General features: G+C 45.2%; 1 protein-coding gene across 1 annotated transcript in view; it reads left to right on the top strand.

Moving 5' to 3' along the window:
- CUNH8orf74 (chromosome unknown C8orf74 homolog) overlaps positions 1–16,567 on the top strand; it is a 36,105-nt gene extending 19,538 nt beyond the window's left edge. Inside the window, exons 3-4 of the mRNA XM_008705133.2 lie at positions 13,574–13,977; positions 16,328–16,567. Coding sequence (XP_008703355.2) covers positions 13,574–13,977; positions 16,328–16,567 — 644 coding nt within the window. The remainder of the gene's footprint in view (positions 1–13,573; positions 13,978–16,327) is intronic.
- Positions 16,568–16,885: the final 318 nt, after the last annotated feature.

The raw sequence follows: 16,885 nt of genomic DNA, 5'->3' as shown, positions 1-16,885 counted from the left end.
AGACTAAGAACCATCCTGCTCAGGAATGACTCGATAAACCAGGAAATCAAAAATCAAATTAAACAATTTATGGAGACCAATGAGAATGAAAATACAACAGTCCAAAACCTATGGGATACTGCAAAGGCAGTCCTAAGGGGGAAATACATAGCCATCCAAGCCTCACTCAAAAGAATAGAAAAATCTAAAATGCAGTTTTTATATTCTCACCTCAAGAAGCTGGAACAGCAACAGAGGGACAGGCCTAATCCACGCACGAGGAAGCAGTTGACCAAAATTAGAGCTGAAATCAATCAAGCAGAAACCAGAAGTACAGTAGAGCAGATCAACAGGACTAGAAGCTGGTTCTTTGAGAGAATCAATAAAATTGACAGACCACTGGCAAGACTTATCCAAAAGAAAAGAGAAAGGACCCAGATTATTAAAATTATGAATGAAAAAGGAGAGGTCACGACGAACACCATTGAAATTGGAAGGATTATTAGAAATTTTTATCAACAGCTATATGCCAATAAACTAAGCAATCTGGAAGAGATGGAATCCTTCCTGGAAACCTATAAACTACCAAGATTGAAACCGGAAGAAATTGATTCCTTAAACAGGCCAATTAATTATGAAGAAATTGAGTCAGTGATAAACAACCTTCCAAATAACAAAACTCCAGGCCCGGACGGTTTTCCTGGGGAATTCTACCAAACATTCAAAGAAGAAATAATACCTATTCTCCTAAAGCTATTTCAAAAAATAGAAACAGAAGGAAAGCTACCAAACTCATTCTATGAGGCCAATATTACCTTGATCCCCAAACCAGGCAAAGACCCCCTCAAAAAGGAGAATTACAGACCGATTTCCCTAATGAATATGGACGCCAAAATCCTCAACAAGATACTTGCTAATAGAATCCAACAGTACATTAAAAGGATTATCCATCACGATCAAGTGGGATTCATACCTGGGATGCAAGCGTGGTTCAATATTCGCAAATCAATCAGCGTGATACATCATATCAACAAGAAAAGACTCAGGAACCATATGATCCTCTCAATCGATGCCGAAAAAGCATTTGACAAAATACAGCATCCTTTCCTGATTAAAACCCTTCAGAGTGTAGGAATAGAAGGTACATTTCTCAATCTCATAAAAGCCATCTATGAAAAGCCTACTGCAAATATTATTCTCAATGGGGAAAAGCTGGAAGCCTTTCCCTTAAGATCAGGAACTCGACAAGGATGCCCACTCTCGCCACTATTATTCAACATAGTACTAGAAGTCCTTGCAACAGCAATCAGACGACAAAAAGGGATCAAAGGTATTCAAATTGGCAAAGAAGAAGTCAAAATGTCTCTCTTTGCAGATGACATGATACTCTATATGGAAAACCCAAAAGAAGCCACTCCCAAACTATTAGAAGTTATAGAGCAATTCAGTAACGTGGCGGGATACAAAATCAATGCTCAGAAATCAGTTGCATTTCTATACACGAATAACGAGACCGAAGAAAGAGAAATTAGGGAATCCATCCCATTTACAATAGCACCAAAAACCATACGTTACCTTGGAATTAACTTAACCAGAGACGTAAAGGACCTATATTCTAGAAACTATAAATCACTCTTGAAAGACATTGAGGAAGACATAAAAAGATGGAAAGATATTCCATGCTCATGGATTGGAAGAATTAACATAGTTAAAATGTCCATGCTACCCAGAGCAATCTACACTTTCAATGCTATCCCGATCAAAATACCGAGGACATTTTTCAAAGAACTGGAACAAATAGTCCTTAAATTTGTATGGAAACAGAAAAGGCCCCGAATCTCCAAGGAACTGTTGAAAAGGAAAAACAAAGCTGGGGGCATCACAATGCCGGATTTCGAGCTGTACTACAAAGCTGTGATCACAAAGACAGCATGGTACTGGCACAAAAACAGACACATAGACCAATGGAACAGAATAGAGAGCCCAGAAATGGACCCTCGGCTCTTTGGGCAACTAATATTTGATAAAGCAGGAAAAAACATCCGGTGGGAAAAAGACAGTCTCTTCAATAAATGGTGCTGGGAAAATTGGACAGCTACATGCAAAAGAATGAAACTTGACCACTCTCTCACACCATACACAAAAATAAACTCCAAATGGATGAAAGACCTCGATGTGAGACAGGAATCCATCAAAATTCTAGAGGAGAACATAGGCAGCAACCTCTACGACATCGGCCAAAGCAACCTTTTTCATGACACATCCCCAAAGGCAAGAGAAACAAAAGATAAAATGAATTTATGGGACTTCATCAAGATTAAAAGTTTCTGCACAGCCAAGGAAACAGTCAGAAAAACTAAGAGGCAGCCCACGGAATGGGAGAATATATTTGCAAATGACACTACAGATAAAGGACTGGTATCCAAGATCTACAAAGAACTTCTCAAACTCAATACACGAGAAACAAATAAACAAATCAAAAAATGGGCAGAAGATATGAACAGACACTTTTCCAATGAAGACATACAAATGGCTAACAGACACATGAAAAAATGTTCAAAATCATTAGCCATCAAGGAAATTCAAATCAAAACCACAGTGAGATACCACCTTACGCCAGTTAGAATGGCAAAAATAGACAAGGCAAGAAACAACAATTGTTGGAGAGGATGTGGAGAAAGGGGATCCCTCCTACATTGTTGGTGGGAATGCAAGTTGGTACAGCCACTCTGGAAAACAGTGTGGAGGTCCCTTAAAAAGTTAAAAATTGAGCTACCCTATGATCCAGCCATTGCACTACTGGGTGTTTACCCCAAAGATACAGACGTAGTGAAGAAAAGGGCCATATGCACCCCAATGTTCATAGCAGCAATGTCCACAATAGCTAAATCGTGGAAAAGCCGAGATGCCCTTCAACAGATGACTGGATTAAGAAGTTGTGGTCCATATATAGAATGGAATATTACTCAGCTATCAGAAAGAACGAGTTCTCAACATTTGCTACAACATGGATGGCACTGGAGGAGATAATGCTAAGTGAAATAAGTCAAGCAGAGAAAGACAACTATCATATGATTTCTCTCATCTATGGAACATAAGAACTAGGATGATCGGTAGGGGAAGAAAGGGATAAAGAAAGGGGGGGTAATCAGAAGGGGAAATGAAACATGAGAGACTATGGACTATGAGAAACAAACTGAGGGCCTCAGAGGGGAGGGGGTTGGGGGAATGGGATAGACCGGTGATGGGTAGTAAGGAGGGCACGTATTGCATGGTGCACTGGGTGTTATACACAACTAATGAGTCATCAAGCCTTACATCGGAAACCGGGGATGTACTGTATGGTGACTAACATAATATAATAAAAAATCATTAAAAAAAGAAACTAAGGGTATACTGTATGGTGACTAACATAACATAATAAAAAATTATTATGAAAAAAATAAAATGGGTCTCTTTGAGCCTTCTGCCTGAAGACTTCCGTTCTGCCCGCCAAAGCCTCTTCCCTGAATCGGTCTAATCCATCCCACTCACTCAGCCATTCTGCAGCAAACATTGCCAGGGCACTGTGCTAGAGGATGGAAAAGATGGGATGTCCCTTCAGCCGTCCCTATGTGCTGAGCTCTCCTCATAAATCATCTCTTTAATGCTCACAGTAATTGTAAGTGGGTGGGTACTCTGTACCCATTTCACAATGATGCAGCTGAAGTTCAGAGAGGTTAGGTAACTTGCAAATTATCACACAGTAAAGGACAGAACCATCATTAACCTTGAGATCTTCTGGCCCCAGAGTTTGTTCTTTCTGCCAAAGCTCTTTAGCATTAAGCGTGCAAACTTCTTTTTTTTTTTTTTAAGATTTTATTTGTTTATTCGACAGAGATAGAGACAGCCAGCGAGAGAGGGCAGGGGGAGTGGGAGAGGAAGAAGCAGGCTCATAGCGGAGGAGCCCGATGCGGGGCTCGATCCCAGAACGCCGGGATCACACCCTGAGCCGAAGGCAGACGCTTAACCGCTGTGCCACCCAGGCGCCCCTAAGCATGCAAACTTCTTAAACAGACTCTCAACTATAGAAAACAAACTGATGGTTACAGTGGGGAGGTAAGTGGGGGTTGGATGAAATAGCTGATGGGGATTAAGGAGGGCACTTGTGATGAGCACCGAGCACCACGTGATGTACAGAAGTGTTGAATCACTATATTGTACACCCGAAACTAATATAACACTGTATGTTACCTAACTGGAATTTAAATAAAAACCTCAAAAAAATAAAAACACTTCCTTATTAAAGAACATCAACTTCTTGAGGAATGGGGGTGTGAAACAGTGAGGGGGTGCGTATGCTAAGCAGGTGAGGTTGGGGGACCACTTTAGGTAAGGAGAAGAGTTTCGGCAAAAGCCCATGACAGTCTAAAATACATGGCCCTGTATTTGCCCTTTGAGTTCCAGGATAGTGAAGAGTCAGGAAATCTTCACAAGGTCAACAAAATCTTTCTAATCCTGCTGTTGGGGTAGGTTTTTTCTTTAATGTGACTATTGGTTTATCTTAAAAACAAAAACAAAACACCTGGTAGGCAGGAGAATAGTAGGGAGGTTCCTCAAAAAATTAAACATAGGATTGCCATGTGACCTAGCAACGCCACTTCTGGGTATAAACCCCCCAAGAACTGAAAAGAGGCACTTGAACAGATACATGTCCACCCATGTTCATGGCAACATTGTTCACAACAGCCAAAAGGCAGAAGCAACCCATCCATATGGGTTTACATGCCCGTCAGCAGGTGAATGGATAAAAAAATGGGATGTATGCATAAAAAGAAATACTACTCAGCCTGACAACGGGAGGAAATTCTGGATGACATTTGAGGACTAAGTGACATAAGTCAGCTACAAAAGGCCACGTACCATAGGATTGCACTTGCATGAGGTATCTAGAACTTCTAGTCAGGTTCGTGGAGGCAGAAAGGGGCCTCAGTTTCCCATCTCTAGCATGAGAGGGCTAGACTAGTTCAATAGTTGCCACAATCGGCTCCTTGGTCTGAGAGACTATTTGCCTCAAATAAATTTGAGAAATTTTGCATATGCTCAACCTTTTTTGGCCATTTGCTGAGTCCACTAGCATATTAAGGGCTCTGTTTGATTTCTTTCTGTTCAACATATCTTCAAAGTCTCTGGCTGCAGAGCATTCATTTCTATGTAATACTGATTGCAGAACATCCTTTGGAAAATCATGGTGGAAAGGATTGGGGGGTCCCCTCCAGTGTCCACCTCCAAGGGTCTACAGAGAGAGCCCATGGCTGCTTGGAAGTGGATAGCTGGGTCAGGCTTGGGTTTGGATTCTGGCTTCCCCACACCACCAGCTATATGTTCTTAAGCAAATCCTTTGATTCCTTGAGACTCAGTTTCTCTCACAGGTAAAGTGCCTACTCTTCTCCTCACAGAGCTAGGAGGGGTTGGGTGGAGCCTGAGATGACCCAGGGCACACGAGTCCCAGTGAGAACTCCCCAAACAAGAGTCCTCTGCTGCCTCAAGGAAAGCATACCCTGTCTTCTGAGCTGTCACTGTCATTAGCACCTTGGTGTAAATGAGTTTGGCAGAACCTTACTATGAGCAGAGAGATGGGCAGGGGACAGCGTTCAAGGATGCAGGATGGGGGCAGAGAGGCAGGTCCTGTGTTTTGTCTGCTTCCCACCATTCCAGACCAGCCCTGGTAGGTGCTCAGAAAGGTAACCAGCCAGGCTGCAGCCCGACTTGGTTCCTCCCCTTCAAGCCAAGGCAGGGGCAACCAAACTGGTTTGTCAGGGGGCACTGGTGGCACTTAGATCCTCCCCCTCACTCCCACCCAGAAGTAGCAGCACCTCTTCACTGTTCCCAACCCTTCTGGGACGTGGTGCATCTCCCTTGCTCTCACCCAGCCCCAGACCTCGCCTATGAGGGACAGTGGGAGGAGGGCACCCACAGTGCCTGGTCCAAGCTCAGTGCCTTTTTGCCCTGTTTCTGGGGCATCTGCTGTTGTCACCCCACCCCGTTCTATCCCTGCTCATTGCTCTCCTCCACTCCCGTGCCTGCGTCCCCGTGCAGGTGCTGGCCTCCAGGGGTTTGGGGACCATCTTCAGGAAGTTTCCATCAGCCAATGCAAATGAAAGCCACTCCCTGTTATTGAAGAGCAACTTGCACGTACAGATCTGTCCCCTGGCAGCCAGAGGCTTCTCTCTGAGACTTAATCCTTGGCTTTCTGAGTCATCAGAACCTCCTCAACCTGCAGCAAATGGAGAATGGTCTGAGAGCCAAGAAAGTGTGTCTTAGGAGCCAGCTTGGGATGATCTTTGCTGAAAACCAGAGCTGGTCAAAAGAGGCTTGGGACTGGAAGTTAGAATCCAACCCAGGGACTCCTTCTTCAGTGACCCTGGAGGAGGTCCATACTTGGGCTTTATGACCTTAAGGCTAAGGCTATAATCCATGCCCATAACAGGGCACCTGCCAGGATGACAGGTAGCCGGGAGCACCTGCCAACGTTTGCTGAGGTCACTCAGCATGACTGGGCCCTCAGACCTCTTTTTTTTTTTTAAGAATTTATTTATTTATTTGAGAGAGGGGGCAGAGAGCGTGGGAGAGTACAAGCAGGGGGGAGTGGCAGAGGAGAGGGAGAAGCAGGCTTCCCACTGGGAAGGGAGCCCAACGCGGGGCTCGATCCCAGGACCCCAGGATCATGACCTGAGCTGAAGGCAGACGCTTATCTGACTGAGCCACCCAGGTGCCCTTACCCTCAGACTTTTTGATTCATACCTGAGCTCTGTGCATAGCTGCAGGGAGCCGAACAGAGAAGACCAAGGGCAGGCCTTGACAAACCAAGCAGTTGTGGCCACCCACATCTGGAAGATGCGGGTGATCCCAGCCCCATGGAATGCCAGGCCAGGCTGGAGGAGGGACAGAGCACTTGCCGTATGTTCATTTGGTTCCACGGAGCCCAGAGAAGATGCAATGATCCACCTCAGGAATTTCACACACCTTCGCCTCTACACCAACCTGGAGTTCGGCTTTGATTATCAGAAAACAATGACTTCACCTTAGGCCCCCAGCCTCTGAGATTCCTTTACTGATCATACCTGCCTTCCTCTGCACACCACCACCAATGCCTCTGAAATGCCCAATTGACCTCTCCCTGCTTGGCTTAAGACCTCTGAGTGGCTCTGCAGCTCTAGGCCACGGTTCTTCATTTCCTTTCAGAAATGTGATGATTTTTTCTATGCGCACACTCCCCAGCAGGAAAAAAAAGTGCATGTGAAATTCTGGATGCAATTTCAGAAGGTGCCAGTGGGTCCCGAGGACCATCCTTGGATGTTCTTGAGGTCCATGAATTCTGGTTGAGGAGCCCAGCTTCTGTTTTGAAGTCCAACTCTTTCATGTGACATACAAGAGTTTGCCCTTTGCAAACTGAAGACATCACCAAGCCCTTCTGTGCCCCCAGGCGAGTCCCCCAGACTCCAACTTTTCCTCCCAGAAACTCTAAGCCATGTGAATCATGCACATGCCCACACTATACCCCACTTGCTTCCAGCCTTTATCCCTGCGGTCCCTTCTCCAGGAGCGCCCTTCACCACCATCTCCTGCCAACCTCCCCGTTCTTCCACTCTGGGCTTCCAGTGTCCTCTCTGCAGGAAGCCCTCCATGGCTCCTGCCCCCCCCCCCAGAGTCCTGGGTCAGGATGCCTTCCCAATGCAAGCACTTACCCCTTCTCCTTGTGTTTCTCCTTCCTCCTTTCTGCGCTTCGGTGCCGGTTTTGCCCTCCACCCGGGGCACTTGTTTGCATGTTGCTTTTAGAGGAGTTTTCAACTTTCATTATGTCATTATGTAACGGACATGAGCACTATTTAAAAAAACCAGTGGAGACTTGTGTATTCGGTGTCATATTCTGTGTCCTCTCCAAAAGCAAAAAAAGTACAGAACAAAAGGCCCACCGAATCCAAGCAGCACAAAGCTTATACCGGTGCAGGAAGGGACCCAGTGGCCATATGACAGGTGAGGGGACTGAGGTCCTGAGAACAGGTGCCGTGTGTAAAGGTCACTCAGCAGAATGGGGCATCTGGGGGTTTTGGCTTCATCCTTCTACCACGTGGGCATTTCATGACTCCTTGCATGTCAATGTCTGAGTTCTTTGGGCTCAATCTGGCTCATAACTGAGCAGCAGCCATTCCCAAGCCAGCCCTACTCTGGACTCAGCACTTCCTTTTTTGAGGTGTGTGTGTGGTGGGCAGGGAGGGGTCTGTATTTTTGGAAAGCCCCAAGTGATTACGGAACACAGAGCTCCCACTGGCCTTGTGCCCCTCCCCACTGCTGACCTGGGACACAAGTTCAGGAATGACGGGTTCCACAGGATCAGCTGCCTGGCCAGATAGTTCCCAGCACAAGAGACGGGCCAAGGAACACAGGGGCCACTGTCCCAGTGCCTACTGGTTCTCTGTGACACAGGTGAGAAGGTCTGAGAATCAAAGCAGAAAATGGGGGAAAAGTGCATTGCACACTGCAGCATGCTAAAACAACATCTCTTTTCTTTCCATTATTCGTTCCCCTAGAAGCCGTTTTATTTATTTTCTGAGTATTTTCTGTGGGAAATACCCCCAGCCTTATTGAGGTATAATTGACAAAAATACTGAAAAATATTTAAAGTGTACAATGTAATGTTTTGATATACGTATATATTGTGAAATGATTACCACAATCAGGCTAATAAGTTATTTCACATGGTTACCACTTTCACTTGTAGTGAGAACATTTAAGATCTACTTTCTTAGCTAATTTCAAATATGCAAAACAGTATTGCTAGCTCTTGGCACTATCCCATGCAGTAGATTTCCAGAACTTATTCACCCTGCATAACTGGAACTTTATACTCCTTGACCAACATCTCCCCATTTCTCCCTCCCCCCAGCCCTTGGCAACCATCCTTCTACTCTCTGTTTCTTTAGATTTCACATGTAAGTGGGATGATGCAGCATTTGTCTTTCTGTGTCTTGCTTATTTCAATTAGCATAATGTCCTCCAGGTCCATCCACATTGGGAATGACAGGATTTCCTTCTTTTTTAAGACTGAGTAATATTCTATGTATACAGGTAGAGAGATATTATATATATATTCTTTATATATATATTCTTTATATATTCTATATCTATATTTATATATGTCTCACAATGTCTTTAACCATTCATGCATCAACAGACACTTAGGTGTCTTGGCTAGTGTGAATAACCCTTCCATGAACATGGGAGGACAGACAGCTCTTCAAGATCCTGATTTCATTTCCTTTGGGTATATACTCAGAAGTGGAATTGCTGGATCATACTGAGGAGGCATTTTAGACATTTTTCCCTAATGATCCACCCTTTCAAATTTTAACATCATAAATATTCTGATTACATATTGTATGTACATCTGCTTTATACATATATAAAGCTTATTCTTTGTATTTAATTCAGAGTTAAACTAATGAATCATTGAACATTATATCAAAAATACCTTGGCTAATTGATTTTAAATTTTAAAAATTCAAAAAAACTTTTTAAAGATTACTAAAATTTTTAAGTTAAATTAAAAATTAAAAAGTTATCAATGGGGGTACCTGGATGGCTCAGTTGGTTAAGTATCTGACACGATTTTGGCTCAAGTCATGATCTCAGGGTTGGGATTGAACCCCATTACAGGCTCCATGCTCAGCAGAGAGTCTGCTTGGGAATTTTCTCTCTCCCTCACCTCTGTCCCTCCCTACCCCCCACTCATGCTCCCTCTCTCTCTTTCTTTCTCTCAAATAATAAATTTTTTTTAAAAACTTAAAAAATAAAAAATAAAAAGCTATCACATCTAACTTAACATTACAATTGTACCTTCTAAGTAATTTTAAAGTAATTTATCAAATTGTAATTATCAAATTACATGTTCAAAGAAGCAATTTATATTGATACATAATGATAATAGAAATGCAATCAAATCTTAAAATGTCATGCAAAACTGCCATTTCTTTGACAAAAAAATTTACAAAATTAATTTTTTAAAATTATTTTCAGTAAACTTAACTTTCAACATTTGCTTCATACAGTAAATAACTAGTTTATGGAAAAGATGGGGTGGGGGTAGGATGGTCCCAGAGGTGTCTGTGAGAAGCTGGCACCGTGGGAGTGAGGAGTACGTCCACAGTCAGGAAGGGCATCCTAGACCAAGGCTTGGCACAAGGGTATACAGGGTATGGTGGAAAAATAGGGGAAGGCCAGCTTGTCAGGCAGGAGCAGAGGGAGAGGGGGAAAGAGGAGGACCACCATCTGACTCATGTTGTGGAAGGGGCATTGTTTTCACAACACCACTCTTAGGCTGAAGACCAAACTCCTCCCATAGGGGCTTAGGAAGCCCAGCACCATCAGGCAGCTATCCACTTCCCAATCTCATCTGGAATCCAACCTCACCTCTCACCAGCTGTCTTCTAACCTGCTAACCCCTCACCTCCAGCCTTTTAGTTCCTCAAATGGGCCATGCTTTCTCCAACCACAGGGCCTTTGCACATGATGTTGTCCCTGCCTGCTTCACTCTTTCTTACCTTTCTTTACCCAGTAACTGCTCTGACACTGCTCATCTCATCTCTTTCATCACCTCCTCAGAGAATTGCTCCCTGACTTCCCTGACAAAGTCACTTCTTTCTATTCTGTGCCCACCCAGCCTGTGTAGCCCTGAGCAGAGTTACACTCCGTGTGTTTTCTTCCTAGCCCCTCATTGCCTCCCTGGAACCTGGAAGAGCTCTTGACGTGTGGAAGGCCCCTAATACTTGTTGGGTGGTTAATGAACAGTTCCATCAACACACTTAATATCAACATTTGTCCATTGACTTGCTAGCTACCCATTGGCCCTTATTGTGCACAAAGCCCTGTGCTGGGGGTTAAGCATTTGTGTAATTGTTACCTTTTCTACAAACTGGAAGCTCTCTGAGGGCAGGGATCATGTCAGAGGTAAATGTCCCACCTATATCATATTCTATTGGTGGCCCCACCACCCTCCAAGTATCCCAGAGTAAGCACCTAGGAGTTGTGCAGGTTTCTACCACACTCCATGTCTGACCATCAGTCCTGCCACTTCAATCTGCTCCTGCCCACACCTGCTGACCTGGCATTCTCAGGCCACAGCAACTCCCATCTGGACTGGGCCACACCATGCACCAGCACCACATGACCATCAGTTGTTCAAGGCAAGCCTAGCCATGTGTACAACCTGCTTACAACACTGGGCAGACCCTGGACTGCCTATAGTGCAAATCGCTGGATTCTGAATACAGCCTCCAAGTCCCACCCATCTGTTTTCCACCTACTTCTCCACTCAGTGCTTGCCATATTCTGCCTCCATCTTTAAGTGCCAACAAGAACAAACCCGGTCTTGTTCTCCACCCATGCCTTGCAGCTTCTTGCCCCAGTGCTCTCGCACAGGCTGTACCCAAGAAGTACCTCCCTATCTTTACTGGCTCAGTCCCACTAAGCCTCTGAGATGCAGCTCGTGCATTATCTTCTCAGGGGGAATCCCTGTCCTCAACTGAACTTTCCCCTTCACCTGATTCTGTTTCTCTTACACATGTAACATTTACCTGTGTGTCTCTCCTGTGAGCACTTTGAAGGCAAGGGATATGTCTCATTTATCATAGTATTGCCAGACCTAGCATAGTGCCTAGTAATTAATAAGCACTCAGTAACAGTTGACAAATTAATCTTGGGTAGATGGGTAGGTGGGTGGGTAGGTGGATAGATGGGTGGATGAGTGGATGGATGGATGGATGGATGGATGGATGGATGGATGGATAGATGGTAAATGGATGGATGGATAGAGGGATGGGTGGATGGATGGGTGGATGGATGAATAGATGGAGAGATGGAAGGAAGGAACTATAGATGTGGCTAGAAGAGACTTTTCTCACAGTGCAGAAACAAACTCTTTTTTTCCTACAGCATTTTTTAATTACTACCTTGTAGCAGGCTCTGTGCAAGGCACTTGGACATATCATCCCATTTGATCCTCATAACAATCCTATCAACTAAATATAACTATCCCCCATTTTACATCTGTGGCAATGAAGGCCCAAGTGTCACAGCTAGAAAGGGACAGAGCTGTCCCAGGCCTCCAAACCCTTCCTCTACACCACTCTGAAACAGAAGCACTCTTTTGGGGCTCTGAGACTACCGATTTGCCTTGAAAGAAGGGGAAAACACAGCCCACCAACCTTCAGTTCAGCACAGTGTAGAGGCCCCTCTTCATCTCTTCCACAGGACAGTAAAGTCTACGTCCAAGTCATGCTTCCCAGCACATTTTAATGAGGCTCAAAGTGGAGTAGTGCTCCATCTACTACTATTTTCTAAGACAGTGGTGACCTACCATTTCAGTAATCTGGGGAGATTTAAGGTAAATATTCCCATACAGAGCCAAGATTGAGGAACCAAAATGAACATACAATGGGGGTGGGGTGTGGAGAACTTTACAAACAACCACGTGGGCAAGACTAAGACTGCCCCTCCTACAGGAGCATGGAGCCCTCTGGCTAGGAAGGTGGGAGACTCTTCCAGGGCCCCAGGGGGGTCTCACACAACAGAAACAAGGAAAGGGATCTACACATAGGCTGGGCTTCCACTCCAGGAGGAAAGCCAGGCTCCCTGCATCCAACGGTTGGTCTCTATCTTCAGTAGATGAAACTGTGGAATCCTCAAAAGTATGTGACTTGGTGGTCAGCTGGTCCAAACTCTCATTCTGCAGATGTAGACACTGAGTCAGAGGGCAAGAGACAGTTGACTGAGTTTACAGTGCACTTCAGGGATGGCATCTGTATGAGGATCCAGTTACCCTTACACTGGGGCATGTTCTTTCTCCGTCCCTTGTCTTGCCTCTCACTCTACCTGATGTCTGTTCACCAGGGCATACACATCATTTAGCCATGACCCTTTACTGAACCACCCCCTGTGTTAAGACCCAATCATATGCTGGGAAGAGTCACTACCCCTTTTGATGGAGTTGTGAGCAAAAGGAATGAATGGGAGCGGATGGGAGAAGATGGTTTGCTCAGAAAAGCATTGCCCATGGTGTAACTCTGGAGCAGATTTTTGCATGGTAGACATAATATTTACCTAACTCTGTGACACCATCTCAAGGATAACAGTTGCCTGGACATCTCTCTCTCTAGTCATCTCATGCTCCACTCTTACCAGAATCCTTTTTTTTTTTTTTTTGCCCTCGTCTCCTTTCTAAAGGGTTTGAAGTGGAAACAATATAAAGCACAGCTGAAGTAAACCTTTTAAATGAGAGTTAAAAGTCCAATATAGGTAAGGAGTGGGATAATCCTATAAAAATGAGGTAAATGTAAGTTACGACATAAAATTGGCACTGAGCTTCCCAGAAGCCAAGGCAAAAGGGGAAATGTGATATACTCCATAGCTTTTAAGAGCTAATAAATGCTAATATAGGATAGCTGGTAGGACGTGGACTCTGGGTTCATAGGGCCTGGGTTCAGAGCCTCTATTTATCAGCTATTAATGCAGTTCTACCTCTGTTCACACTCAACACTCGGTCCCTCTGTGCCCGCAGGCTGCTCCATCACTGAGGCTGTAACAATCCTGGGAAACAAACTCAGAGATTACCAGGGACAGTTCAACACCACCCACCTGCTGGCCCTCTGCGACTACTTTCACAACACTTTCATCCGCCACTACAAACTCTATCAGTATGTCTTGGGCCAGGACCAGGAAGTCAACCTGACCATTACACACTTGGAAGTGTGTGCGCCTCCCCAACCCCTCCCTCTGGCCAAGGGCATGGACAGGGGCATCTGGCAGCTTGAGCAGCAGGTGGCGGAGCTCAATACGGCTGAGGTGCAAAAACGCACCAATGTGCTGCTCCTGAAGGAGGCGCTGCACCTGGAGCAGGAGCACAAGCTACAGAGAACGTTCTCAGAGAGGTCTGAGCAGCCCAGCCGGGTTCTGAAGAGAGAGGTAAGGCTGTGCCTGTGAGGTAGGAGGATGCTCCCTTGCCACATACAGATGCCTGTTCCTACCAAGAAAACATGGCAGCTGGAGTCACACTCACAGCCAGGACACCATTGTCTGCATACATGGGATGGGGCAGAAGGGGACAGTCACTGAGCATGGGCCACAGGACTTGTGTGCATGTTTCATGAAACATCTCTGTGAGGTATTATTCCTGTCCCCATTTCAGTATTCTCTGAGTGAGGCTCAGAGAATTTAATTAACATGACCAAGGTCACCAAGCTAGCAAGTGGTAGAGTTTACATTTGGACTGAGGCCTGGCTGACCCTGAAGTCCAAGTTCTTCCCACTGCAACATTCATCGGTGACAAATTCCACTAAAGAAGACCCCAGGCTCTGAATCACCACAGATTTTCTCAGTGCCCTTCATCCATCAAGGCCTGGGGGTGGGGGAAGATGATGAGGGAAGGACCACTGGGGACAGCCCAAGGTGGGGATATGATGAGGTAGGCCAAGGGGTGGGGCTGGTGGGTCAGAGAGAACCTAGAAGAATCTGGCATGGATCTAAGAAATTGGGCTGCCCTGTTGACCAGTCTTAAGACCACTGAGGCTCCAGGAGCCAGAGTCTCAATGACCAGGTCTTTACTAAATGGTAACTAGCATGGCCCCAGGGCAACCAACTTCTTAAGGGCCTGGCAGAGTCCAAATTCATTTTTTAAGCTAGACATAGGCACTTATATCATAACTATTGCATCTTCTTTGAACATAGAGACAAGTCTGTGCATATGTGTATACACAACTGTGTGCGTGTGTTGGTGGGATTGGGGCTCGGAGGTGGTGGAGAGTCCCAGAGCCTATGTGTTCCAAAAGGTTTCTAAATTGGCAGCCAAAGAGTGAATGGTCCTATGAAGTATTCCTTTAAATATATATATAAAACATGGAGAAAATCTCTAAAGAAAAATCAACACAACAGAACAAATGAGGCTCTTCTAAAGTTAAGTCTTCCAGAGAAATAGCACATAAGGCTGCCATGCAATCTTAGTGCATTAAAATGTCCAGCAAGGAAGGACCCAACAGAACTAAACTACAGCCTGTCTCCACCCACTCTGGGGTTCCTTACTCTAGAATATGTGGACAAGGCCACAAATGCAAGGGGCTGCCTTCCCTCCCACTCCTGCTTCTTCACACAGCTGTTATTCCCTGCCCCTCCCATCTCCCCTGCCAGCCCTCATTACTTTGCTGCTGGTCCCTGCCTGGTGGAGCTTGTGGACTAGAGTCCTCTCCACTGCGTGCCTCTAGTCTTGTGCCTGAGCTGGGGACACTGACCACCATAGGATAAACATGATGTATCCTCTTGGAGCACAATCCTCCCCAAGGACTTAGGGGAAGAACATTATTTTTATAGAAAAACAACCAAGAAAATATTCTGGGACAAATGTAAGATTTTGCATGAGTTTTTAAATTAGAATGTGAGATCTCAAAGAGATGTTTTCTAGGCAATCAGGTACTCCAAGTACGTCCCCCAACGCCCCTCAAGACAGCACAAACTTTCCTCAGATGTTTGGTTGCTCAGTCAGGGAATTTGGAAAAACACAGATACGTGGTCCATGTCTCCAGGATTCCATGATGCCGTTGTCCTGACTGAGATGACAGAGAGGGTCTCCTTTTAACATGGCAGATAGTGGCTGAATTTCCATTCTTCCCATGGCTGGCTGGTTGGGGACATGCCCACTCTCTGAGCAACTTGCCCTGTTTCTTCTGATGAAGCCTGCTACTAGAACTTTGAGATGTAAGAATGAGATAAGGGCAGGAGGGTAAGGAAGGGGGATGATATACAAAAGGAACATCCATTGATGAAGGTAGGGGTATACGGGACTGGCCTAAAGGCCCAGAACAATATTAATAATAAATGACCCACTCAAACAGGATTATTGCACAGTAGGCCTGAAGGGAGAAGGAAAGAAAGTCATTGGAACCCAAAAAGAGAGCTATGGGAGAGGGCCATGGGGTAGGAGGTGTAGCTGTAGGTAGAGGATTAGAGCCATGGCCAACCCACAGCAGATCGGGAAGGAGGAGAGACACTTCATTCTTTTTCCAGCCTCAGATCTCCTGCCAGGGCCTCCCGTTGGCTGAACTCAACCTAAAGCCAGAGGTAAGCCCTTATAAGTCAGCCTTTCAGAGCACAGAGTAGGGTGGAGAAGGGTGGCCAAGAAAGCTGGTGGTGGAAATGGAAAGTTCCAGAATACAAAAAAAGGAGATGATGTGTTCAGAATTGGATCCTGTGGAGGGACTCTATGTGCAGATGGCCTCAGCCTTCCCCAGAGCCCTGATCACCAACCATGTTCCATTTCTTCCAGGAGTTAGAAAATCTCATCAGTGAGGCCATTCATATCCAGATCGAATGCCTGAAGGAGCTGCTTCAGTATGAGATACAAATAACTTTTGATATTTTGGATCTGAAACTTCAGAAGAAGACATTGAACCTCAATGCTCCTATCCCTTTCCCACTTGCAATCACTGGCCAGCAAGGCCAAGATGAATCTCTTAAGTTCAACAAAGCAAGCAAAGGAAAGAAAGCAAAAGCAAAGAAGAAGTAGAGAGCCCCTGGTGTCCATTGACTGAACACTTTGACTGAGGAAAAGCAATTGACAATTATGAAAACATTATGTGATATGCTCAGCACCCAGTAGATCAGAGATTTCTAGCGATTAAAAGAAACAAAACAACAGTCATCAGATTTCCCCTCTCTTCTTTCTCTCTCCATATTCTACCCTATGAAAATCCAACCCAAACAGATTTTCCTTGCATGGGGGAAGAAAGCTGTCTTTCTATGTTGAGCACAGAATTCGTGCTCCATGGGCAGGCAAACACCACTTGTTGACTCAGGCTGAGTTTAGATGTTAAAGACAGAACCA

The sequence above is a fragment of the Ursus maritimus genome, unplaced genomic scaffold, assembly GCF_017311325.1.
Source record: "Ursus maritimus isolate PB19 unplaced genomic scaffold, ASM1731132v1 scaffold_11, whole genome shotgun sequence".
NCBI classification, from domain to species: domain Eukaryota; kingdom Metazoa; phylum Chordata; class Mammalia; order Carnivora; family Ursidae; genus Ursus; species Ursus maritimus.
This window is presented reverse-complemented; position numbering and strand designations above follow the sequence as displayed.